This window comes from Jaculus jaculus, chromosome 10, assembly GCF_020740685.1.
Source record: "Jaculus jaculus isolate mJacJac1 chromosome 10, mJacJac1.mat.Y.cur, whole genome shotgun sequence".
NCBI classification, from domain to species: domain Eukaryota; kingdom Metazoa; phylum Chordata; class Mammalia; order Rodentia; family Dipodidae; genus Jaculus; species Jaculus jaculus.
In genome coordinates this window covers 90,105,531-90,132,364 of record NC_059111.1, presented here as the reverse complement: position 1 = coordinate 90,132,364, position 26,834 = coordinate 90,105,531, and the positions used below count along the sequence as shown (strand labels likewise).

General features: G+C 43.8%; 1 protein-coding gene across 2 annotated transcripts in view; it reads right to left on the bottom strand.

Annotated features, from left to right (window-relative positions):
• The window catches only part of Ahcyl2 (adenosylhomocysteinase like 2), a 185,854-nt gene extending 162,060 nt beyond the window's left edge, over nucleotides 1–23,794 (bottom strand). For both annotated transcript variants that reach the window (XM_004661216.2, XM_012949359.2), the window contains exon 1: nucleotides 23,398–23,794. In XM_004661216.2, the coding sequence (XP_004661273.1) occupies nucleotides 23,398–23,760 (363 nt within the window). In that variant the 5' untranslated portion in view covers nucleotides 23,761–23,794. The remainder of the gene's footprint in view (nucleotides 1–23,397) is intronic.
• Between the last annotated feature and the right edge of the window lie 3,040 nt (nucleotides 23,795–26,834).

The window sequence follows — 26,834 nt, the reverse complement described above, 5'->3', positions numbered from 1 at the left end:
TCAACATATTGGTCTTGGCAAAGACTTAATTTTGCACTGCAAAGGACACAGTGAATAAAGCAAAGAGGCAGCCTACAGAATGGGAAAAAGTCTTTGCCAGCTATATATCTGATAGAGGATTAATATCTAGGATATACAAAGAACTCAAAAAGTTAAATAATAAGGAATCAAATAAGCCAATCAAAAAATGGGCTATGGAGCTAAATAGAGAGTTCTCAAAGGAAGAAATACGAATGGCATATAAGCATCTAAAAAAATGTTCTACGTCACTAGCCATCAGGGAAATGCAGATTAAAACTACATTGAGATTCCATCTCACTCCTGTCAGATTGGCCACCATCATGAAAACAAATGATCATAAATGTTGGCGGGGATGTGGAAAAAAAGGAACCCTTCTACACTGCTGGTGGGAATGCAATCTGGTCCAGCCATTGTGGAAAACAGTGTGGAGGTTCCTAAAACAGCTAGAGATTGATCTACCATATGACCCAGCTATAGCACTACTAGGCATATATCCAAAGGACTCATCTCATTTCCTTAGAAGTACGTGCTCAACCATGTTTATTGCTGCTCAATTTATAATAGCTGGGAAATGGAACCAGCCTAGATGTCCCTCAACAGATGAGTGGATAATGAAGATGTGGCACATTTATACAATGGAGTTCTACTCAGCGGTAAAGAAAAATGAAGTTATGAAATTTGCAGAAAAATGGATGGACCTGGAAAGTATTATACTAAGTCAGGTAACCCAGACCCAGCAAGCCAAGCGCCACATGTTCTCTCTCATATGTGGATCCTAGCTACAGATGACTGGGCTTCTGCGTGAGAATGAAAATACTTAGTACCAGAGGCCAGTAAGTTAAAAAGGAGACATAAAGGGTAGAGAAAGGAAGGGAGGAGGATACTTAATAGGTTGATATTGTATATATGTGATTACAATGATTGTAATGGGGAGGTAATATGATGGAGAATGGAATTTCAAATGGGAAAGTGTGGGGGTGGGGAGGGAGGGAATTACCATGGGATATATTTTATAATCATGGAAAATGTTAACAAAAATTTTAAAAAAATAAAAAATAAATAAAAAATTTAAAAAAAGGGCTATGGAGCTAAATAGAGCATTCTCAAAGGAAGAAATACGAATGGCATATAAGCATCTAAAAAATGTTCTACATCACTAGCCATCAGGGAAATGCAGATTAAAACTACATTGAGATTCCATCTCACTCCTGTCAGATTGGCCACCATCATGAAAACAAATGATCATAAATGTTGGCGGGGATGTGGAAAAAGAGGAACCCTTCTACACTGCTGGTGGGGATGCAATCTGGTCCAGCCATTGTGGAAAACAGTGTGGAGGTTCCTAAAACAGCTAAAGATTGATCTACCAGATGACCCAGCTATAGCACTCCTAGGCATATATCCTAAGGACTCATCTCATTTCCTTAGAAGTATGTGCTCAACCATGTTTATTACTGCTCAATTTATAATAGCTGGGAAATGGAACCGGCCTCGATGACCCTTAACTGATGAGTGGATAATGAAGATGTGGCACATTTATACAATGGAGTTCTACTCAGTGGTAAAGAAAAATGAAGTTATGACATTTGCAGAAAAATGGATGGATCTGGAAAGGATTATACTAAGTGAGGTAACCCAGGCCCAGAAAGCCAAGCGCCACATGTTCTCTCTCATATGTGGATCCTAGCTACAGATGATTGGGCTACTGCGTGAGAATCAAATACTTAGTAGCAGAGGCCAGTAAGTTAAAAAGGAGATATAAAGGAAAGAGAAAGGAAGAGAGGAGGGTACTTAATAGGTTAGTATTGTATATATGTAAGTAGAATGATTGAGATGGGGTAATATGATGGAGAATGGAATTTCAAAGGGGAAAGTGTGGGGGGAGGGTATTACCATGGGATATTTTTTATAATCATGGAAAATGTTAATAAAAATTGTGAAAAGATATAAAATAAAATAAAATTAAAAAAAAATTCTGCACACTAAAAATGTCCACGCCCAGAATGATTCACTGGTGAATGTACAAAACCTTTAAAGAATAACTAACATGAATGCTTCTCAAACAATTCATAAAATAGAAAAGGAAGAAACACAAACAAACTCTTTTTTTGAAATCAGTATTATCCTGATAACAAAACTAGACAAAAGCATAACAAGAAAAGTACAGGCCAGTCTCCCTTCATGAATATAGATGCAAAAGTTCTCAACAAAATACTTGCAAACAGAATATAGGAAGGAATACATCAGAAAGGTCATTCACTATAATCAAGTGGATTTTGTTCTAGAGATGCAGGGATGGTTCAACAAATGAATAAACCATATAAATGGATTCAAGGACAAAAATCACATGATTATCTCAACAGATGTGAAATGCATTTGGCAAAATCCAACATCCCTTCATAATAAAAGTACTGAAGAAATGTGGAATATTAGGAACATATCACAACATAATAAAGGCTATCTATGATAAATCTATAGCCAACTTGATACTAAACGGGGAAAAATATCTCAAGGCATTTCCACTAAAATCAAGAACAAGACAAGGGTGTCTACTTTCTCCACTTTTTTTTTTTTTTGGTTTTTCAAGGTAGGATCTCATAGTAGCCCAGTCTGACCTGGAATTCACTCAGTAGTCTCAGGGTGGCCTTGAACTCATTGTAATCCTCCTACCTCTGCTTCCCAAGTGCTAGAATTAAAGGTGTGCACTACCATGAAAAAAAAAAAAAAACCAAGAAAGAAAGAAAGAAGGGAGGGTTGGAGGGAGGGAAGGAGGATGGGAGGGAAAAGGAAAAGAAAATATTTCATTTTCTAAAAGCCATGGAAGAGTTCCCTGTTACACAGCACACAGAACAGTTCTGTATACAGCTCAGAGTCATTCCAATTATTCTCTGATGATTCTACAACTCATCTACTTTTTGGGTGGCCTTAGAGAAGTAACTTCATTACTTCTGAATTCTCTTTATTTGTAAAATAAAGGGAGCTGTGGTAGCTTGATCCATGTGACCCCCATCAACTTAAGTGTTCTGGATGTTAGGTTTCCAAGCTGATGGAGATTTGGGAATTAACATCTCCTGGAGGGAGTATATTGTTGGGGGTGGGCTTATGGGTGTTATAGCCAGTTTCCCCATGACGGTGTTTGGTACACTCTCCTGTTGTTATTGTCCACCTGATGTTGGCCAGGGGGTGATTGATGTCCACCCTCTGCTCATGCCATCGTTTTCTCTGCCATTGTGGAGCTTCCCCTCGAGCCAACAAGCCAAAATAAACCTCTTTTTTCCCACAAGCTGCTCTTGGTCGGGTGATTTCTATCTAGCAGCAATGCGAACCTGACTGCAAGAGCATCTTTCAGTGTTTTTAAGCTATCCTTGAGACACTAACAGTTCCTTTGAGGTGGCCACAAGGATCATATCCAGGGAAGCAGGAAAAGGGTGTGGGGGCTGAAGGCGTTCTGTGTCTCAACTAGCACAGCATGGTAAAAATTTTTATTGATTATACATTTTGCTCTCTCCTATGATTCAGTTTAAAGAATCTGTTCTATTTTAAAAAAAAAAAAAAAGGTTGGGACTAGAGTTATGGCTTAATGGTTAAGGTGGCTGCCTGTGAAGTCTAAGGCCTTCTTGCACCCATTCTCTCTCTATCTGCCTTTCTGTCTGTCTGTCCCTGTCTCTCTCAAATAAATAAGATATAAAAATATTTAAAGAAAAAGACTGTTCACACATTACTAGTTGGGAGTGTCAACAATAACGTTTCACTTGGCAATATTCAGAAACATTTTTTAAATATGTGCCTTTTTAAAAAATATTTTTAGCTGGGCGTGGTGGCGCACGCCTTTAATCCCAGTACTCGGGAGGCAGAGGTAGGAGGATCGCCATGAGTTCGAGGCCACCCTGAGACTACAAAGTGATTTCCAGGCCAGCCTGCGCTAGAGTGAGACCCTACCTCAAAAAAAACAAAAAAAAAAATTATTTATTTCCAAGCAAAGAGGTACAGAGGAGAAAGACAGACAGAATGGGCATGCCAGGGCCTCCAGCTATTGCAAATAAACTCCAAATACATGTACCACCTTGTGCATCTGGCTTACATGGATACTGGAGAACTGAACCTGGGCCCTTAGCACTTACCTACAAATCCTAAGGACCCAAGTTCGATTCCCCAGTACCCAGATAAGCTAGATATACAAGGTGGCACATGTGTCTGGAGTTAATTTGCAGTAGTTAGAGGCCCTAGTGCATCCATTCTCTATCTGCCTCTCTCTCAAATAAATAAATAATTTTTTAAAAAGGAGGGGTACTGGAGAGATAGCTTAGTGGTTAAAGCAATGTCTGTGAAGTCTAAGGGCACAGGATTGACTCCCCAGAACCCACATAAGACAAATGCACAAGGTTGTACACACATCTGGAGTTCATCTACAATGGCTCGAGGCCCTGGCACACCCATTCTCTCTTTTTTTCATAACTAAGTAAATAAAGTTGAGAATTAAAAAACAGAATGGGACCTTTAAGCTATCTGCCAATGCTATTTTTTTTTTGTTTTTTTTTTTGTTTGTTTGTTTGTTTGTTTTGAGGTAGGGTCTCACACTAGTCCAGGCTGGACTGGAATTCACTATGTAGTCTCAGGGTGGCCTTAAACTCATGGCGATCCTCCTACCTCTGCCTCCTGAGTGCTGGGATTAAAGGTGTGCACCACCATGCCCGGCTCCAATGCTATTTCTTATACCATCTATCATTCCACTTCCACAACCAACTGAATCATCCAGTACCAGCTATCTATAAACATCTTCATTTTGATGTTATACTCACATTTCAAACACAATGATTTAAAATAAAATTTTAAAAAAGCCTGGGCTGGAGAGATGGCTTAGCAGTTAAGCACTTGCCTTTGAAGCCTAAGGACCCTGGTTCGAGGCTCGATTCCCCAGGACCCACGTCAGCCAGATGCATGAGGGGGGCGCATGCATCTGGAGTTCGGCTGCAGTGGCTGGAGGCCCTGGCGTGCCCAATCTCTCTCTCTCTCTGCCTCTTTCTCTGTCTGTCACTCTCAAATAAATAAATAAAAGTGAAAAAAAAAAACCTGGAAATTGAGTTTGTATAATACTTAACCAAGTGCTCATATTATGAATCAAGCAAGCTCTTGGTTAAAGGAATTTTTAAAAAATGTATTTTTTAAATTTATTTGAGAGAGGGAAAGAGTTAGAGTGAGGGAGAGAGAGAGAGAGAGAGAGAGAGAGAGAGAGAGAGAGGGAGGGAGGGAGGGAGAGAGTGGGTATACCAGGGCATCCAGCCACTCTGCAAAATCCAGGCACATGCGCCACCATGTACATCTGGCTTATGTGGGTCCTGGGGAATTGAACGAAGGTCCTTTGGCTTTGCAGGCAAGCACCTTAACCACTAAGCCATCTCTCCAGCCCAAAGGAATTTTTTAAAATGTTTTTTTTCCTTGCGTTTGGTTTAATTCTCTCATAATGCTCATAATGTAGGAAAGGCAGCTATACTCGAGTTTGGAGCTGGGTGGGGCACATACTTAAAATCCCAGCTTTTTTTTGTTTTTTTGGTTTTTTGAGGTAGGGTCTCACTCTGGCCCAGGCTGACCTGGAATTCACTATGTAGTCTCAGGGTGGCCTCGAACTCATGGTGATCCTCCTACCTCTGCCTCCCAAGTGCTGGGATTAAAGGTGTGCGCCACCACGCCTGGCTTGGTTTTTTCTTTTTTTGTTTTTTTTGTTTTTTTTTTTTTTTGGTTAAATCCCAGCACTTTCAAGGAGGAGGCCAGGGCAGGAGGATCTGGAAGCCTGAGGCATGCCTGGCCTATACAGCACATTTTCATTATGCTTCAAAAAAACAATAAATTTAAAATTTTTTAAACTAAGTTTGCTTCTTGTTTTATAATTTGTATTATACTTTGTTTTATTTTTTGAATATTTCATTTGTTTATTTTCAAGCACAGACACGAGAAACAGACAGAGCCTTAACCATTAAGCAATTTCCCCAGCGCCCTTGTTTTTGTTTCTAGGCAGGGTCTCACTCTAGCCCACACTGACCTGAACTCATATGTAGCCCAAGGCTAGCCTTGAACACAGCGATCCTCCTACCCCAAGCCTCCTGAGGGCTGGGATTATAGGCATGAGCCATCATGCTCAGCTTCGTATTACACTACACTTTTATTATTACTATCATTATTATTTGTGACAAAGAGAGAGAGAGAGTGTGTGTGTGTATATATAGGTGCACCAGGGCATCTTGCTACTGCAAAAGAACTCCAGATACATGTATCACATTGTGTGTCTGACATTATAAGGGACTGGGGAATCAAATCCAGGCCGGCGGGCTTTGCAATCAAGCACGTTAACCACTGAGCCTCTGAATTATACTCTTATAGCTCTGCAGTTTATTTCTGCAAACAGTAAACTGCTTTATAGAGAAACTGAACTGCTACCTTAACAAAATGCAGTATTTGTTTTTTTTGTGTTTACAGATGTCTGCTCTGGAGCCTTAAACAAGTACTAAGTAGGGTGTTGGATGCTATTTAACAAGCACTAATTGAATGTTGTTTTACTCAGCTTTTTCACTAGTAAACTACAATTGTTTAACCACACTGTTAGTATAAGAACCAATTCAGATGGGCATGGTGGCATATGCCTTTAATCCCAGCATTTGGGAGGCCACCCTGAGACTACATACTGAATTCGAGGTCAGCTTTGACTAGAGTGAAACCCTACTCTGAAAAAACAAAAACCAACAAACAACAGAAAAATGGACCAATTCATCCTTCTAAGTGTTCTCTAACAGTATTCTTTGATTCTCTGCTGTATCTTTGGCCAGGTCCTGGCCTTCTTCAGCTGCCTTCTTTTTTACTCAAGACTGGGACAGTTTTCAAGGATCTGACCATGGATGCCAAAATACTACCCATCACTTTTGAAGCTAACATCCTTCCTGCTGTGTCTCTGAGTCTTCAAGTGGAGAAACAGATTGGTCATGGTCTGCCACATATTTAAATACACAATTCTGGGGTGGGGGAGATGGCTTAGCAGTTAAGGTGCTTCACCTGCAGTGGCTAGAGGCCCTGGTGTGCCCATTCTCTCTCCCTCCCCACCCCCTCGAATAAATAAAAATTCTGAGATGGCTCAGAGGGTAAGGCGCTTGCCTGTAAAGCCTGACAACCTGGGTTCAATTCCCCGGTACCCACTTAAAGCCACATGCAAAGTGACACAAGTATGTGGAGTTTATTTGCAGCAGCTAGAGGCCCTGGCATGCTCATTGTCTCTGTCCCTCTTCTATCTCACTCTGCTGGCAAATAAATAAAAATAAAAATAAAGTTTAAAAAAGCCAGGCGTGGTGGTGCACACCTTTAATCTCAGCACTCGGAAGGCAGAGGTAGGAGGATTGCTGTGACTTTGAGGCCACCCTGCGACTACATAGTGAATTCCAGGTCAGCCTGAGCTAGAGTGAGACCCTACCTCGAAAAAAAACAAAACAAAAAATTAATTAATTAATTAATTAAATTAAACTAAATTTAAAAAACCACAATTCTGGAGGAAAAAGGAGATGCCAAATGATAATTATCGATAAAGCAGCCTTTTAAGCCAAAGGAGTCTTAGCGTGTTTAATCAAATGCTCTTTCCTAAGACCAGTGGTACTTTAGAACTGCCAAGGATCATCATGTTGCATTATGTACGCTATCCAGTGTTCCTGTTGTTATTGAGCAGCCAGGAGCCCATTGGGCTTCTTCCCAAGGTTTAATTATCAGTGTTAGCTGACACAAATTCTACCTGTGAAGGTTGAGACAAGAGCTGCAAGGCGGGGGAACAGTTCAGTTGGAAGAATGCTTGCCCAACATGAAGGCCCAGATTCATCTCCCAGCACCGCATAAAATCAGGTGTGATGGCACCGGCTGGTAATGCCAGTGCTCGGAGAGTGGAGGCAGGAAGACCAGAAATTTAAAGTAAGACTCAGCTACGCAGCAAGTTTGAGACCAGTTTGGAATACATGAAATCTTCTCTCAAAAACATGAAAAAGAAAAATTAGTAGTAAAATCTCCAAAGATGTGATTCCAACAAGGATTAGATCCAAGGGACATAGGTTGCTAAGTGGAGACAAGTATATTATAAATCAATGCTTCATGTCTAAGGCTCAGCTCGATAATCCTAACGTTAGGCACTTATGTGTGAGTGTTAAGTTGTGCACGATCCACCAAGAGCAAGCCACGTGCCCGTGCGAGGGAACTCCTGCCTGGTACTGAAAACCTATTCAAAAGCCTACGGCTAGGAAGGTCATAATGCTTATGAGAGAAACTACTATGTTCTGGCTAAATAGATATATTATTCCCCCCAAACTGCCTTCTACATACTTATATTTATGCCCATATATTAATGCTACTCTCACTTTTGGTTAGAGAAGCTGCTCTTTTCAGATGACAGTGACCTTTGGGGTGACTCAAAATTCACTAAAGTGCTGAGAAGAAATGACAGTGGTGTGTTCAGCACTAAGTGAGACATCTCTATCACACTCTCCAAAACAAACAAAACCAAAAAAGGGTTAAAAGGAGGCTGAGGATGCATCACCAAAAAATGGATTAACATGGTAATGTTTTGTGACCACCCATATAATAATAAATATATTTCTTGGGCTAGAGAGATGGCTTAGTGGTTAAGGCATTTGCCTGCAAAGCCTAATGACCTGGATTCAATTCCCCATGTCCCAAGTAAAGCCATATGCACAAAGTGGCATATACGTTTGGAGTTGATTTACAGTGGTACTATGTCCTGGCATGCCTGTCTCTTTCTTTCTGTCTGTGCCTGTTTCTCTCTCTCTCAATCTCTCTCTCTACTTGCAAATAAATAAAAACATTTAAGGACTGGAATATGGCTTAGCAGTTAAGATGCTTGCCTGCAAACCCAAAGATCCCAAGTTCAATTCCCTAGTACCCATGCAAAGCCAGATGCACAAGGTGGTGCATGCACCTGGAATTTGTTTGCAGTGGCTAAAGGCCCTGGCACACTCATCCATATTCTCTCTTTCTCCATATATATATACATATATATATAATTTGCCTCTTTCTGTCTCTCTCTCAAATAAACAAAACATGAAAAAAATTTAAAAAGAATTTTCTAGGGCTGAAGAGGTGGCTCAATGATTAAGGTGCTTGCCTGCAAAGCCTAACAACCTGAATTTGATTGTCCAGTGCCCACATAAGGACAGATGCACAAGGTGGTGCATGCATCTAGAGTTTGTTTATAGCAGCTGGAGGCCCTGGCATGTCCATTCTCTCTCTGCTGGGTGTGGTGGTGCACATCATTAATCCCAGTACTGGGGAGGCAGAGGTAGGAGGATAGCTGTGAGTTTGAGGTCACCCTGAAACATACCATTAAGTTATCTCTCCAACCTCTTCCATGTTTTTGAATACAAAAATTTACAAATAGACTTATAGCCAAAAATGTGCATGTACCAAGCAGCAAGGAAAAGCCATCTCTTTTTGGAACCTGTATTTTTAAAACTATTCTACTAATGCCTCTGGCATTTAATGTCTTTCGTATGACTGAAAAACTTCAAGTATTCATTCACACAAACTGTATTATGCCAAGTTTCCTTTTTCCTAATAAGATACTTCTCACAAAACACTGGCAGAGATATTAAAAACAAAATCTAACTATCAGGAATCTATTAACCAACACAATCTTCTGTAATTCAGGCAGGCCCTGAACTTGGTATCTTCCTGCCAGCCTCCCCAGGAGCTAAGATTACAGGCCTGTACCACCAGGTACCTCTGCCAACTCAACCCAGTGTACCACTCTAACCCACATCAGTATGGTTTAAACATCTTTTAAGTTACTAGTTCCCTTCTATTATATTTTTTTAATTTTTTATTTATTTATTTGAGAGCGACAGACAGAGAGAGAAAGACAGATAGAGGGAGAGAGAGAGAATGGGCGCGCCAGGGCTTCCAGCCTCTGCAAACGAACTCCAGACGCGTGCGCCCCCTTGTGCATCTGGCTAACATGGGTCCTGGGGAATCAAGCCTCGAACCGGGGTCCTTAGGCTTCACAGGCAAGCGCTTAACTGCTAAGCCATCTCTCCAGCCCCCCTTCTATTATTATTTTGGTTGTCTACTTCGGTTTGCATTTTGAGACAGAGTTTAAATAGCCTGGCTGGTCTTGCACTTGCTATGTAGCAAAAGATGACCTTGACCCCTTGATCCTTCTGAGTCCACCCCCCACACATTGAGACTGTAAGCGTGCATCATACCTGGCTTCGCTCAGTTGCTCTGGTTTCATGCATAGTGACTGTGAATGAACACCCACCTCGAATGAACCAATGTGGTACTACATTTCTCATTTGCATACATCCGCAGAGAACTTGGTGCAAGTTCCTCCACACAGGCACGGTGTTTGCAGAGCTTCCAATCCTGGACAAATTTATGTGACTCAGATAGCACCACAGGGAGTGTGTTAATTAGCACCAAGGGAAACAACAAGGAACACTGCTTAACCAACAATGTAGAATGCAAACTCCTGAGAGAGAAGAAGAGGAGACTGGCTTCACATCCAAGCAGGAGGACATCAAACTGAGATGATATCCTGGAACCAGCAGTGCTAGAATAGGAATTCAAATAAAACTGGCTTTGTAGCAGTCACTGTTCTGCAGACCCATAGGAAGCCCTTCTGTTTTTGCTTCAAATTCTGGCTCAGTTAAAAGCACCTTAGAGAGAGTATTTGTTCCCTCTCAAATAACTGTGGAAAGCACACTCAAGTTAGGAAAAAAAAAAATTCATTTTGGACTGGAGAAAAGATGGTTCAGCAGTTAACGGCCTTTGCTTGCAAAGTCTGACAGCCTGCGTTCGAGTCCCTAGTACCCATGTAGAGCAAGATGCACTAAGGGGCACATGCATCTGGAGTTTACTTGCAGTGGCAGGAGGCCCTGGTGCACCAATTCTCTCTTTTTCTCTATCTCTCTGTCTGTCAAATAAATGAATAATTTTTTAAAATCCATTTTAGCTGGGTGTGGTGGCACACATCTTTAATTCCAGCACTCAGAAGGCAGAAGTAGGTGGATTGCCATGAGTTTGAGGCCCACCCTGAGAGTACATAGTGAATTCCACGTCAGCCTAAGCTAGAGTGAGACCCTACCTCAAAAAAAAAAATCCATTTTAAGCAGTACCTGTTGAGTGTCACAGGGCAGGAGTCAGAATGTGTGTATGTCTGTGTGAAGCATATCTTGGAGGTGTATATTGGGAACTCTATGGAGACACACAGGGGTTTTTCTGTAGGTTTGGGTCCCTGTCATGGCATGGACTAGGCAGAGGGATTGGAGAGTTCTAGTGTATATGCACATATAAGAAGTCTGTGTGTTGGGCTGGAGAGATGGCTTAGCGGTTAAGCGCTTGCCTGTGAAGCCTAAGGACCCCAGTTCGAGGCTCAGTTCCCCAGGTCCCACGTTAGCCAGATGCACAAGGGGGGCGCACGCATCTGGAGTTCGTTTGCAGAGGCTGGAAGCCCTGGCGCTCCCATTCTCCCTCTCTGCCTCTATCTGTCTTTCTCTCTCTGTCTGTCACTCTCAAATAAATAAATAAATAAAAATTAAAAAAAAAAAAAGAAGTCTGTGTGTTTATGTGTATGTGACATTCTGTGTGTGTGTCTCTTTCTCTCTGTATCTTCTTTTTTTTTTTTTTTTTTTGGTTTTTTGAGGTAGGGTGTCACTCTAGCCCAGGCTGACCTGGAATTCACTATGGAGTCTCAGGGTGGCCTCAAACTCACGGCGATCCTCTTACCTCTGCCTCCCAAGTGCTGGCATTAAAGGTGTGCGCCACCACGCCCAGCTCTCTTTGTATCTTTTTGTATACCCAAGTTTATCTGTTTCTGCACCCACCTGCTCTGAGAGTCTCACTCAAGCCCAGGATGACCCAGGACTCACACTGTAGCCATAGGGGGACTTGAACTCATGGCGATCCTCCTACCTCAGCCTCCCAAGTGCCAAGCTTGTCTGTTTCTATATCTGTGTCTGGGAAGTGTTCTGTTGCTGGCCTTAAAACAAGTTGCTTCTTCAAAACTCTAAAATGATTTTCTTGCCTCTCTAGAAGTTTCATGAAAGAAACATGAAATGGACCACCTGATAAACTAACACAGAGGGAACAATGAGTAACAAATTGAGGCTCTGGCAGGTAGGACCCAGAACCAGAGTTGCTGAGATCGCTCATTTCCAACAAGCTCTCAGGAGGCAGCAACACTTCTGGTTTGAGTATCAAGGACCAACTTGAGCAACAGGATCCTAAATTATTCCAAACTTAACAAATTGCCTCTAACTGCAATTAGGCTTCCTGTGTAGACTGACCATGTATCCTCCTCTGACCTTTCCCACCAGCTAATATCTGGCCATAAATTAGAAATTACCATTTTATCATGAGTTAGTCTCCTGGGGACTAGAGAGTGGTTAAAGGCACTTGCTTGCACAGCTCGATGGCCTGGGTTTGATTCCCCAGTACCCATGTAAAGCCAGATGCACAAAGTGGCACATGCATCCCGAGTTCATTTATAGCGGCTAAAGGCCCTGGCATGCTCACTCGCTATTTGCCTCTTTCTCTTTCTCTCTCTCAAATAAATTAAATAGTTTAAAAGTACAGATATTAAGACTGAATGGCAAGCAAAGGTGCTGCAGCTTGGTTTGCACCATTATGAATTCTGAATACCACTGTCACCCCAGGGCTTGACTCTGTGTTAAGAGGCTGATGCTAAATGGGGATTTGCTGATAGGGGATGTTGCAAAAGATACAGTAGAAAGGTTTGAGGAACTGAATTAGCTGAAAGAATTACCAGAGTGGTAAAGGAACAGAGATTAAGAAGACAATGGGGGCTGGAGAGAAGGCTTAGCAGTTAAGAGGCCCACCTGCAGAGCCTAACAACCCAAGTTTGATTCCCCAGTATCCACGTAAAGCCAAATACACAAAGTGGCACATGATTCTGGAGTTCATTTACAGTGGCTGGAAGCCTTTGGTGTGCCCATTCTCTGTCTCTATCTCTTTCTGCTTGTAAATAAATTAATTAATTAAAACAAAACAAAACAAAAAAGCCTGGTATGGTGGTGCACACCTTTAATCCCAACACTAGGTAGGCAGAGGTAGGAGGACGGCCATGAGTTCAAGGCCACCCTGAGACTACATAGTGAATTCCAGGTCAGCCTCAGCTACAGTGATACCCTACTTCGAAAAAAAAAAAAAAAAAAAAGACAGGGCTGGAGAGATGGCTTAGTGGTTAAGCGCTTGCCTGTGAAGCCTAAGGACCCTGGTTCGAGGCTCAGTTCCCCAGGTCCCACGTTAACCAGATGCACAAGGGGGCGCACGCGTCTGGAGTTCGTTTGCAGAGGCTGGAAGCCCTGGCGCGCCCATTCTCTCTCTCTCCCTCTATCTGTCTTTCTCTTTGTGTCTGTCGCTCTCAAATAAATAAATAAATAAATTTTAAAAAAAGACAATAGAGGCCAGATATGGTAGATCAAGCTATAATCCCAACACTCAGGCTAAGGTAGGATCACTGTGAGTTGAAGACCAGCCTGGGCTACAGAGTGAGTCAGCCTGGGCTAGAGTGAGAAACAGCTTCCAAGGGGAGGGGAGGGGAGGGGACGGGCTGAGAAGAAGAGAGGAGAGGAGAGGAGAGGAGAGGAGAGGAGAGGAGAGGAGAGGAGAGGAGAGGAGAGGAGAGGAGAGGAGAGGAGAGGAGAGGAGAGGAGAGGAGAAAAGAAGATGATAATCGATGATGGGCCATCAGGTAGAAACAAGGATGTGGTGCACAGTGGTTTATGCCTCACCCAGGGACAGGACAGCCCCTGACAGTCAAAGGGTTACACAGAGCATTCCTAGCAGCAGCTTCAGCAGACATCACATGGCAGTTTGGTCAGAACAGCAGCAGGGGGTTGGCAGCATGACAAAGCCTCCCACTGTTGCTATGGGTATTGTTTCGTCTCAGTGATCCCAAAGCATCACAGACAGGCAAAGCCCTGGGCAAGTTAATTACGCTCTTTAGGCCTGTATTTTCTCATCTGTAAAATAAAGATAGTACAACTCATCTGATAAAGGTCCTGAGGATTAGCAGTAAAGATAGATGTCTGGCACAGACAAGAATTCAGTACACTGTAGTCGTTACACAGGCCAAGAAGGAAGTTTCCAAGAGCCTGAGACGTAGTGAAATTCCAAGTCAGCCTGGGCTAGAGTGAGACTCTACCTGGAAAAAAAAAAATATACACACACACACACACACACACACACACACACACACACACACACACACAATTTATTTGTAAGAAAAGCTACAAAGAATGGGCCACAGTCTCTTCCCACTACAAAGAAATTCTGGACATACATGCCACTTTGTGAATCTGGCTTTATATGGGTACTGAGGAATGGAACCCAGGTAGGTAGGCTTTGCAAGCAAGTGCCTTTAGCCACTGAGCCATCTTCCCAGTCCAAATATCTTTTTCCTGATACTGACTTGTTTGCCTGTGTGTGTACACATGCACTCCAGGGCCTCTTACTCCTGCAAGGAAACACCAGATGTTTGTGCCACTTTTTGCATCTGCTTACATAGGTGATGTAGGAACTGAAGCAGGGCTGCTAGGTTTTACAAGCAAGTACCTTCAACCACCAAGCCATCTTCCCATCCATGCAAATCTTTTAAAGTGATCAAAAGTGCCAGGCATGGTGGCGCACGCCTTTAATCCCAGCACTCAGGAGGCAGAGGTAGGAGGATCGCCGTGAGTTTGAGGCCAGCCTGAACTACAGAACAGGTTCCAGGTAAGCCTGGGCTACAGTGAGACCCTGCCTCAAAAACAAATGAATCTGCTTTTCTCTTTCTGTTTGCTTGTTTGTTTTTCCCCTAGATAGGGTCTCACTCTAGCCCAGGCTGACCTGGAATTCACTATGTAGTCTCAGGGTGGCTTCAAACTCACGGTGATCCTCCTACCTTTATCTCCCAAATCCTGGTATTAAAAGCATATGCCTCACCACATCCTGCTACGTTTTTTTTGTTTTGTTTTGGTTTTTCTCTTTTCCATTGTAAAAAGGAGATTGTTTTCAAGGAAAATGATATATTCATACTCTATTTTCATGAACTATTCATTTTCAGTTAACTGGAATTTTGGATCTAAGTATCTTCTCAAGACATTAAGCATTCAACTGCAATCTCAGCCCAGAGCAATCTCTTGAATCAACTTGGTTTTTGCAAGGTAGGGTTTCACTCTAGCCCAGACTAACCAGGAATTCACTATGTAGTCTCAGGATGGCCTTGAACTCACAGTGATCCTCCTATCTCTGCCTTCCAAGTGCTGAGATTAAAGACATGCACCACCTTGCCCTGGTTTTTAGTTTTAAAAAAATTAAATATATGTATTTCCCTGGAGGTAGGGTCTCGCTCTGGCCCAGGCTGACCCAGAATTCACCATGTAGTCTCAAGGTGGCCTCAAACCCACGGTGATCCTCCTACCTCTTCCTCCTAAATGCTGGGATTAAAGGCATGTGCCACTACACCCGGCTATTAAAAAATATTTTTTAGGACTGGAGAGATGGCTTAACAGTTAAGTGCTTGCCTGTGAAGCTGAAGGACCCCAGTTTGAGGCTCCATTCCCCAAGACCCACGTTAGCCAGATGCACAAGGGGGCGCACGTGTCTGGAGTTCCTTTGCAGTGGCTGGAGGCCCTGGCGCGCCCATTCTCTCTCTCTCCCTCTATCTGTCTTTCTCTCTGTGTCTGTTGCTCTCAAATAAATAAATAAATAAAAAGAATAAACAACAACAAAAAAATTTTGTTTTAAAATATTTTTTATAGCTGGGTGCTGGGTGTGTGAGTTCGAGGCCAGCCTGAGACTACATAGTGAATTCCAGGTCAGCCTGAGCTAGAGCAAGATCCAACCTCGAAAAAAAAATTTAAAGAAATTAATAAACAACTCTTAAAGTTTAATCTTTCCCAAGTTCAAGAGAACAGAAATCACAAATTATATTAGCACAAGATAATGAGTCAATGTGCACAAAGATACATGGTAAGACCCTTAGCTAGATCAATGAAAAAAAACTATAGTTCTATAGTAAGAAGAAAATCCACAGATTAAAATTTAAAAGGCTTAATCCTGAGTTTTTTAAAATTTATTTACTTACTTGCTTGTGCATGCGTGTGTACATGCGCACTTGTCAAGGCTTTGTGCTGCTGCAAAAAATGCCAGACACCAGATGCTTATACCACTTCCTTATCTACTTACTAGGGAATTGAACTTGGGCTGACAGAGTCCTTAAGCAAGTGCCTTTAACCACTGAGCCATCTTCCCTGCCCATCAGTCCTGAATTTGAGTGGAAATTTACTTGAATTGAAACTCTGGGCTTTGGAAGCAAACAGACTAGGATTCTATTAGCTCCATCACATTACTATAACCTTGAGATAAATGTCTTAATCTCTGCTTCCTCAGTAAAACAAAGAAAACATTACCTTTAAGGGCTCTTAAAAGGATTAAACAAAATGGTATATGACAAGCTCTAAGTATAACATATGGTACAAGGCAAGACACATACCAGTATAATTCACAAGTTTTATCAAAGATTGGTCCATAGAGAAGGTCAGACTTAAAGAACAGGGAAAACTGTTAGCAATGCAAGAAAGAGGAATATAATAGGTACTCCAGACATGCCACTTTAAAAAGAAGGATCAAGGGCTGGAGAAATGGCTTAGTGGTTATGGCACTTTTCTGCAAAGCCAAAAGACCACAGTTCAATTCCCCAGGACCCATGTAAGACAGATGCACAAGGTGGCGCATGCATCTGGAGTTTGACTGTAGTGGCTGGAGGCCCTGGCATTCCCATTCTTTTTTTCTCTCTCTCTTTCTCTCTCTCAAATAAATAAATAAATTAAAAAAAAAAAAAAGGAAGACCAAGTCCAACATGGTGGCACTTATCTATAATCCTAGGAGCTAGAGGCAGGAAAATCTGGAGTCTAAGGCCATCCAGGGGCATACAGGGAAACCCTGCATCAAAAAGCTGAGAGGAATGTTGGGGAGATGGTTCAGTAGCTAAATTAAGGTGCTTGCCTGCAATGTGTAATGACCTAAGTTTGATTCCTCAGAACCCACATAAAGCAGATGCAAAGAGTGGCACATGCATCATTTGCAGTGACTAGAGGCCCTGGTGCACCCATTTCCTCTATTTCTTTCTTTCTCTCTCTCTCTCTCTCTCTCTCTCTCTTATTGCAAACAAATAAGTATTTTTTAAAAAGCTTAGAGGTGCCAGGCGTGGTAGCACACACCTTTAGTCACAGCACTCAGGAGGTAAAAAAAATCAACATGAGTTGGAGGCCACCCTGAAACTACACAGTGAATTCCAGGTCAGCCTGGGCTACAGGGATACCCTACCTCAAAAAAAAAAAAAATGCTGAGAGGTGAGGTGATACATTTTCAGATTACAAATATGAGGCTAATATCATTGATCTCAAAATGCTTCTGTGTACAGAATGTTCTTCATCTCTTCTAAGTTTATAATGCACTGAGGTTCTACATTTGTACAACTTTATCCCACCCTCTTCGTAAGGCCTGACTCAGACTCTCTTAACTTTGGTCTTGGAATGACCTAAGCCTTAGCCAGACAGGCACACCTTAGAGCAGTTTACTCAGTAATCTAGAGACATGTGGGAGAAAGCCAGAGGCCAACATCCAAGACGTTAGAAAGAATCTGTGTGGCATAATGAAAAAGCCATGGGCTATGGAGAGAGGGAAGGGTAAAGTACACCTCTGCCACTTTTTAAAAATATAACCAAGGGCAAGGCAAAGCCTCTCTGGACCCCATTTCCTCAGTGGTAAAACAGAGATAATGCCACCTATATTTCACAGTGTTCTTGTCAGGATTACAGAAATGCCAATTCCTGGCACATAAAAAGCCAATTAATAATTATTATTATTAGGGTCCAACTGCCAATTGCCTTACTGAACATTGCCAGGCTGTACTTTTCTAACTGGCAAAGAGTCATACTGCTCCCACAGTCCCATGACTATATCTAACACAGCCCATTTCAAAATCTATAATTAACCCAATCAAGTGCTTAAACAATTCAGGGCAAGAAAGCACTAACACGGCTCAACTCATTCTCTCCTGACAGCAACAAAGCCAGGACAAGGTAGCTATGTCTGCCAAGAAAAATGTAAAATCTGTTTGAACATGGTTATTACTGATAGTGATGTAAGCACAAACTTGTTGTAGTTCTTGGGCTTGCAGCCTGACCGTCAGGAAGTCTGAAACTTTCTGGAATACATGCTCTCTTGCCTTGTTTTCTCTGCTGTGCTGGCACCATTGCCAAGGAAGCGACAAAGAAAGAAAGGCTGTCGATGGCCCCCACGTTCGCTGTGGAAATTACCCTCACTTTCCATCAATTACTACTTCAGAGATTTTAATGTGCAGCGTTCACTTGATGTGGACTTAGGAAGAACTTTCGTACATGTACGTGCTCATAAGTGTGTAAGTGTACATGTGTTCAGGTACACGTGCATCTGCGTGAGTGTGAGGGAAGGCCAGAGAGGTAGACATCTTCTGGGTTTTCTCCTCCCCTCCCAACCAATCACTTTCTACCTTATTTTCTGAGACAGGGTCTCTCGCCTAATGCAAAGCTCACCAAGTCAGCTAAACTAGCCAGCCAGTAAGCCTTAGGGATCCTCCAGTCTCTTCCAGATCTTGAGCACTGGGATTGCTGGCGTGTGCTGCTGCCACACACAGCTTTTACGTGGGTGCTGTGGACCCAAACTCAGGTCCTCATGCATGTACAGGGAGCACTTTACTGAGTGAGCCCATCTCCCTAGCCCCAAGAATTTCAAATATATCTTATCCATAATGACAATATCTGGCCCAAATGGCACCACAAATTACAGGAGGGAGGCAGATACCGAAGATAAAATGTGAAGATAAGGGCTGGAGAGATGGCTTAGCGGTTAAGCGCTCGCCTGTGAAGCCTAAAGACCCCGGTTCGAGGCTCAGTTCCCCAGGTCCCACGTTAGCCTGATGCACAAGGGGGCGCACGCGTCTGGAGTTCGTTTGCAGAGGCTGGAAGCCCTGGCGCGCCCATTCTCTCTCTCTCCCTCTATCTGTCTTTCTCTCTGTGTCTGTCGCTCTCAAATAAATAAATTGAAAAAAATAAAATAAATAAAAATGTGAAGATAAAATGTGAAGCTGGGCGCACGCCTTTAATCCCAGCACTCCAGGAGGCAGAAGTAGGAGGATCTTGGTGAATTTGAGGCCACCCTGGGACTCCATAGTGAATTTCAGGTCAGCCTGGGCTAGAATGAGACCCTACCTCAAAAAACAAAAACAAACAATCAAACAAAGATAAAATGTAGCTAGCTGACTAGCCTGCATACATATGCTCATCCTTGTTAACAACTACACTTGGGAATTCTGGCTCATATAAAACAGTATAACAGCACTAAGAAAACCAATAACTGATTCATGAATGGAATAAGGAAAAAAGATTAATCAACATATGACAATAATTTTGTGATAGTTGCACAATAAAAGCAACAGTCATCAGTTACACAGCCAAAGGAAACTACCAGTTCCTCCCATATACATTTTAAGTATTTTATTTATTTATTTATTTATGAGAGAGAGAATGGGCACACCAGGGCCTCTAGCCACTGCAAAGGAACTCCAGACGCATGTAGCACTTTGTACATCTGGCTTGCTTGGGTATCGAGTAATTGAAACTGGATCTTTAGGCTTCAAAGGCAAGTGCCGTAAGCGCTAAGCCATCTCTCCAGCCCCTCCATATACATTATAATAAAAGCAGAAGGGAGTCAAGGTCAGAATGATTACTTAAATAGATCATCTAAGAATCAAGAAAAGCTCAACAAATCAAAATGTCACACTGTAGTTCCTTGGTAAGTAATTTTCCACTTAGAGAAAGAAGGGCAAGGCTGAAAAGATGGTTAAAGGTGCTTGCCTGCAAAGCCTGACAGACTGGGTTTAATGCCCCAGCATCCACATAAAGCCAGATACACAAAGTGGCTCATGCAACTGGACTTCATTTGGAACAGCAAAAGGCCCGGATGTGCCCATTTTCTCTCTCTCTTTCTCAAATAAATAAATATTGTTTTAAAAGAAGGACAATCTTTCTCTCTATCTATCTCTGTCTCTCTCTCTCTTTTTGTTTTGTTTTGTTTTCCGAGGTAGGATCTCACTCTAATCCAAGCTGACCTGGAAATTACTATGTAGTCTCAGGATGGCCTCGAACTCACGACGATCCTCCTACCTCTGCCTCTCAAGTGCTGGGATTAAAGGCATACGCTATCACACCTGGCTAAGAAGGACAGTCTTGTGTTTTTTTTTTGTTTGTTTGTTTTTTGTTTTTGAGGTAGGGTCTCACTGTAGCCCAAGCTGACCTGGAATTCACTAAGGATTCTCAGGGTGGCCTAGAACTCACGGCAATCCTCCTACCTCTGCCTCCTGAGTGCTGGGATTAAAGGTGTGTGCCACCACGCCTGGCTTATGTACTTATTTTTATTGAGCTAATTAATTTAATATTTAAAAAGTTGCCAGGAGTTGGGCATGGTGGTGCACGCACTAGGGAGGACTGTCATGAGTTCAAGGCCACCCTGAGTCTACCAGGTAAATTCCAGGTCAGCCTGGGCTAGAGCGAGACCCTACCTTGAAAAAGCAAAGAAAAAAAAAAAGTTGCCAGGTGTGGCGGCACACACCTTTAATTCCTGTACTTGGGAGGCAGAGGTAGGAGGATCACTGTGAGTTCAAGGCCAGCCTGAGACAACAGAGTGAGTTTCAGGTCAGCCTGAGCTAGATTTGAGATCCTATCTTGAAAGAGTAAGTAAATGAATAAATAAAATGTTGAAGATTCTTTTTCTAACTAGCAGCTCAAGCACAGTGTGGTGATGAACTCGGGAAGCTGCAACAGAAAGATTATCGGCTCAAGGCCAGCCTGCACTACATATCAAGTTTGGGTTACCAGGGTTACGTATCGAAACCCTGTCTTAAAATAAAAAAGAAAAATGAAAAAAAAAGCTCAAGAAAGGTATAGAAAGTTTGGGGCCAGCCTCAGCTACTTAGTCCCAGGCCAAAAAAAAGAGAAACCTCAGCAATGTCCTTACTTATGACACACAACTGTTTCCTTGCCCAGGACTTCATCTGCTTAACTTTCAGCACAGAAGTTGGTTTTTGGGTGCAATTAACATTTTAAGACATGCTCAGCCCTGTCTTCTATAGCCTTGAGGCTGCTGAGTAACTCTAGAATCATGAAACATACATTTTGATACTGGGGGGAAAAAAAACCAGGAAGAAGGTGGCTCAGCAACAAGGAAAATAGCCAAGAAGCACATCTAGAATTAAAAAAAAAAAAAAAATCAACTCTGGTGTGCCAACCTGAGATTTTTTTTTTTAACTTCTTTATATAGACTCTATTGAACTGTTGTGTGTACTTTTCAGAGGAGGTCATGGTGACAAGCACTTAAGTCATAATGACAGAAATGAAAATCAATTCTTCATAATAATAATAATAGCTATCATTTCGTAAGAGTGTACACAAGTTCTTTGTGCCAGGTTTTTAATCCTCATCATAATTAGCATTCTCATCGTAGAGAAGAAACGTCCCTGTAGAATTTGGAAATCACTCAAACGTTAATAATGGGGGAAGGAAGCACTGGGATTCAAACCCAGGTTGGCTTGGGTTTGAACTCTATGCTCTAAAAGCAACTGGTTAAGCTTTTCTACCCTCAGAAGAATTAGAGATTTTAAACACAAATGTTCAATCACAAGAAAAATATGTGGCCAAAGTTATAAAGCATCTGAACTAGTCAGAACTATGTTTTAGGGTCCCAACTCTTAATGAAGTACTTCAAAGCCGTAGTGTTCAGGCTGCTCCTTTGAACTATAATCTCTCTGTTTAACTATAATTGCAGCAGAAAGTAAAATTTAAATTGCAAAGGACAATGCATGTCCTAAAGCATTATCAAACAAATTGCCTCCTCCATATTTATCACTGTATTTGGGAAGGTAGAATGAAAAAGTTAATTGCTCCATCTTCATCATAAGGCAGTTACAACAAAATGTTTGACTGAGCCTGGCGTGGTGGCGCACGCCTTTAATCCCAGCACTGAAGAGACAGAGGTAGGTGGATCGCCAAGAGTTCGAGGCCACCCTGAGACTACATAATGAATTCCAGGTCAGCCTGGGCTAGCTCAAAAAAAAAAAAAAAAAAGTTTGACTGGATGCATCAGAACCCTACACAGTAAAATCAATGCAAACTTTGCTTTTTTGTTTAACGTCCTTTTTAGTGCTGTCCTGACAAAACAATTAAAAATCACTCAATACAATTTTTAAAAATAAGTTATTGTGTCTGTAGTGGGCCTAGGGAATTAAGGCCATCATTTCTTTTTAGATGATCCACATCTGTTTTTCACTTACCATGTTGTGCTGGTTTAGCATCAAGTTTGGGGGAGGGGGCGATAATGAATAGCCAATATATGGATGATAGGAGGAAAGGTAGAGTATTATCATACATCTGGTATCTTGGTATACTGAGGCCTCAACCCTACATATCAAAGAAACTGACAGCGGAGACAGAAAGCCCACAACGACCGCTTTCCCCCAAACTCGCAGCATTTCCCTTCCTAACACTTTCAGCTCATACTAACGGGAATCAACGAAACCACCACTCTCTTCCTAGACCCTCTAGTAATTCTGGTGACCAACTACTTGAGCAGGGTGGACAGACCTCTTAAGGCTCTCCATTATCTTTCTTACTAGCATGCTGCAAGGGAATTGCAGTGGCTGGAAGGAAGGACGCGGCAGTCAGCAGCACTGCCCTATGGAAGCGGTTGGCCACAGAAAGTCATCATCTGTACAGAAGCCAGCTAACTGGGAGGATTTCTATGAGAGCTGACTGCTTGCTGCCTGCTGAACTCCTTCTCCAAGAGAAAAAGATCTATCCACCCTTACTGCTGGGGTGATTTCCCGAAAGTGATAAGCGTTTTGTTTTGCTTTCTTTTTTTTTTTTTTTTCTTCTCTATATACGATCGGAACAATCCGGGGGAGAGGGGGGCGGAAATCACACGCGGGAGTGTGTTGGGGGCATAGTAGTAGGTGCCTCTCCTTCCTCTGCCTATTCCAAGTAGTCGGGAGGCGTGCTACCTCCATGTTATCCGTAGCCAAGCACGGCCGCGGCACCTGGAGTCTCCGCTGGCCAGCGGAGCGCCGGCCGGTGGCGGCGGCGGCAGCTCGGGGAGCAGGTTTTTAAAGGGGGGGAGAAAAGGGGGTGTCGGATGCTGCGATCTCAAAAGGAGGGTGTGCAGGGCGGTGCTGCCTGCCCAGCCGAGCCGCAGCCTCCTCTCTCTTCCCCTCCCCGCCTTCTCCAAGAGGCAGCCCGGCCCCAGTACCTTCTTGACGGTGCGCGGCGCCTCGGTGACCGTGCCGTCGGGGCTGACCAGGGCCTCTCCGCCGTCGCGGTGCCGCTGGTGCTGGTGATGCGGGTCGCTCCGCTTCATGGCCGACGCCTGGGGCACCTTCCCGGCCGCCGGGCTGAGAGCGGCTGTGGGCCCCGATCCCGGGCCGGGGGCCGGGGGCCGCTCAGCGGCTGGAGCTGGAGCTTCGGGGTCTCCGCCGCCCACCGGGGGAGTCATGGCGCCCACGGTCGCCGTGCTCAGTCCGAGCTGGGCTTCAGCCTCCGACGGGCTCAGGTCCTTCAGGTCCACCTCAGGCACCTTGGCGGCAGCCGCGGCTGACACAACCTGCACCGACATCACCGCCTCCGCTGCAACCGCCGGCTCCGGCTCCGGCTCCAGCTCGGCCCCGCCTCCCGCCTCCCTTCCCCTGCCCTCCCCCATGCCCCCACTCCTCCCCTCCATCGCCTCCGCTCCCACCCCCTGCCTCCGCCTGCCCGCCCGCCCACTGCCAGCTCCGGCCCCTCCGGCCCCGCCCCGCCCCGCCCCGGCCGCCCTCGCGCGTGCGCACGCGGGGCGCCACGGAACCTGAAGTGCGCTTGCTCTGGGCCGCACGTGCGAGGAAGAGTGTGGGACCTCCCTCAGCTCCCACCCGCCCCCAGCCTGCACCGCGCGGGGCCGGGGGAGGGGGGGCGAGCCGCGGAGCCCCCTGGGAGTTGTAGTCCCTTAGGCCTTCCTCCGGAAAGTGGGTTTCTAAGGAGGAGAGGGAACTCCCAGGACGGCGGCTGAAACGGAAAAGACTGGGACTGGATGACGCGACGGAATGGATGAGCGAAAGGTCTCCAGAGGAGCTGTGGTTTCCGGGAGCGAATGCCAGAAACCCCAGGGAAAGTGGGGGAGGAATGACTCGCTCGGCTGGACAGCGTGAATTTCTTGTGTGTGTCTAGTGTGTGTGTGTGTGTGTGTGTGTGTGTGTGTGTGCGCGCGCGTCTGAGTGTGTGTCTGAGTGTATGTGTGTCTGTGGGTGCGTCTGAGTGTGTGTGTCTGCATGTGTGTCTGTGTGCGTCTGACTGTGTGTGTCTGCATGTGCCTGTGTGCGTCTGAGTGTGTGTGCATCTGTGTGTGTGAGTGTGTCTGTGTGCCTGGGTGTGTGTGTCTGTGTATGTGAGTGTGTACATTGTGTGTGCGTGTGTGTCTGTGTGTGCGTCTGAGTGTGTGTGTGTGTGTGTGTGTGTGTGTTGCGGTCACGTGGGCCGCCTTTAAAGGAAAAGCGGCACCTCATGTGAGAAGAACGCCGGCTGCAGAATTGAATGCTTGCTTATCAGCTTTCTAAAATTCAGTGGGTTGGTTTTTAGAAAATAAAAGAAAAAGAGAGAGAGAGACATTGCCTGGCATGTTCTAGTGGTACAAACTAAAATCAATCCCAAAAGAAGTTAATTTCGGCAGGATAAGATGGTGCATGCCAGTAATTGTAGCACTTGGGAGGAGGCTGAGGCAGGGGGATTGCCGGGAGTCCAAGGCCAGCCTGGGATACAAAGGAAAGCTTTGTCCCCAAAAGACAAAAAATTAGAGCTGGAGAGATGACTTAGCGCTTAAGGTGCTTGCCTGTAAAGCCAAAGGACCTTGGTTCAGTTCTCCAGGATCTACTTAGCCAGATGCACAAGGGGGCACATGTGTCTGGAGTTCATTGGCGCCCATTCTCTCCCTCAAATAAATAAACAATATTTTTTTAAAAATTAGTTTACACTTGGTCGAAACTTCACTGCTGGAAAATTAACACACTTCCTTTAAATAAGGCCAAATTTTTTTTACCTTTTAATTCTATGGAAACAATTCAATATTGAGATAAGATAGAGCAAAGCTGGATATTAACCAAATCACTACTAATGATTTCTTAAAGTGATACAATCTGGCTGATTTACCTTCTTTATATCTTCCTGTTTTTCTATTACATTGAGAAAATGCAAATTTAAAGGCTTATATGGTAGTTTCTCTTTTCTTTTTTCTTTTTGGTTTTGTAGGGTCTAGTTCAGGCTAACTCGGAAGTCACTATGAAGTCCCAGGGTGGCCTCGAACTCATGGCAATCCTCTTACCTCTGCCTCCTGAGTGCTGGGATTAAAGATCATGCACCATCATGCCCAGTCTGGTAGTTTCATTTCTAATAACAAAAAAATTATCTGGTGGGGCATGGTGGCACATACTTGTAATTCCAACACTCAGGAGGCCTGAGAATCAGGAGTTTATCAAGGCCAGCCTGAGCCACATAGCAAGGTCCTGTCTCAAAAATAAAATAAAAGCCAGGTAGTGTGTGGTGGCACATATCTTTAATCCCAGCACAGAGTATCCCAGTGTGCCTATTGCAAGATGGGAGGCAGAGACAAGAGAAATTTCCAGATGCTCCCTAAAGGGGCAGTGAATAAGAATGAGAGGCCCTAGGCCAGCATGGTGTCACACACCTTTAATCCCAGCACACTGGAGGCAGAGGTAGTAGGATCCCTGTGAGCTTGAGGCCAGCCTGGGACTACAAAGTGAGTTCCAGATCTGCCTGAGTCAGGGTGAGACTCTACCTCAAAAAAAGGGGGGCGGTCTAGAGAGATGGCTTAGTGATTAAGGTGCTTGATTCCCCAGTACCCACGTAAAGCCAAATACACAAGGTTGTGCATGCCTCTGGAGTTCATTTGTACTGGCCAGAGGCCCTGGTGCATCCATTTTCTCTATCTGCCTTTTTCTTTTCCTCTTTTCTCTCTCTCTAAAATAACTTTTTAATTTTTATTTTTTTGAGAGAGAGAGAGGGAGAAAGAATGGGTGCACCAGGGCCTCCAGCCACTGCAAACAAGCTCCAAATGCATGCGCCACCTTGTGCATCTGTCTAATGTGGGTCCTGGGGAATGGAACTGAGGTCCTTTAGCTTTGCAGGCAAACACCTTAACTGCTAAGCCATCTCTCCAGCCCTCAAATAAATTTAAAAAAAAAAAAAAAAAGATATACTCTCAGAGATCCTCCTACCTCTGCCTCCCAAGTGCTGGGACTAAAGGCATGTGCCACCACGCCCAGCTTGTATTTTTTCTTTTTAAGAGATGTTTTTGGAGGGTTGCCATGAGTTCAAGGCCACCCTGAGACTACATAGTGAATTCCAGGTCAGCCTGGGCTAGAGCGAGACCCTACCTCAAAAAACCAAAAAGAGGACTGGAGGGATAGCTTAACGGTTAAGGTGCTTGCTTGCAAAGCAAAGGACCCAGGTTCGATTCCCCAGGACCCACGTTAGCCAGATGCACAATGGGGTGCATGCATCTGGAGTTTGTTTGCAGTAGCTGGAGGCCCTGGCTCACCCATTCTCTCTCTCTCTCTGTGTCTCTCTCTCCCTCTTTCTCTGTCAAATAAATAAAAACAAAATGTGTTGAAAAAAAGAGAAAGAAAGAAAGATATTTTCGGG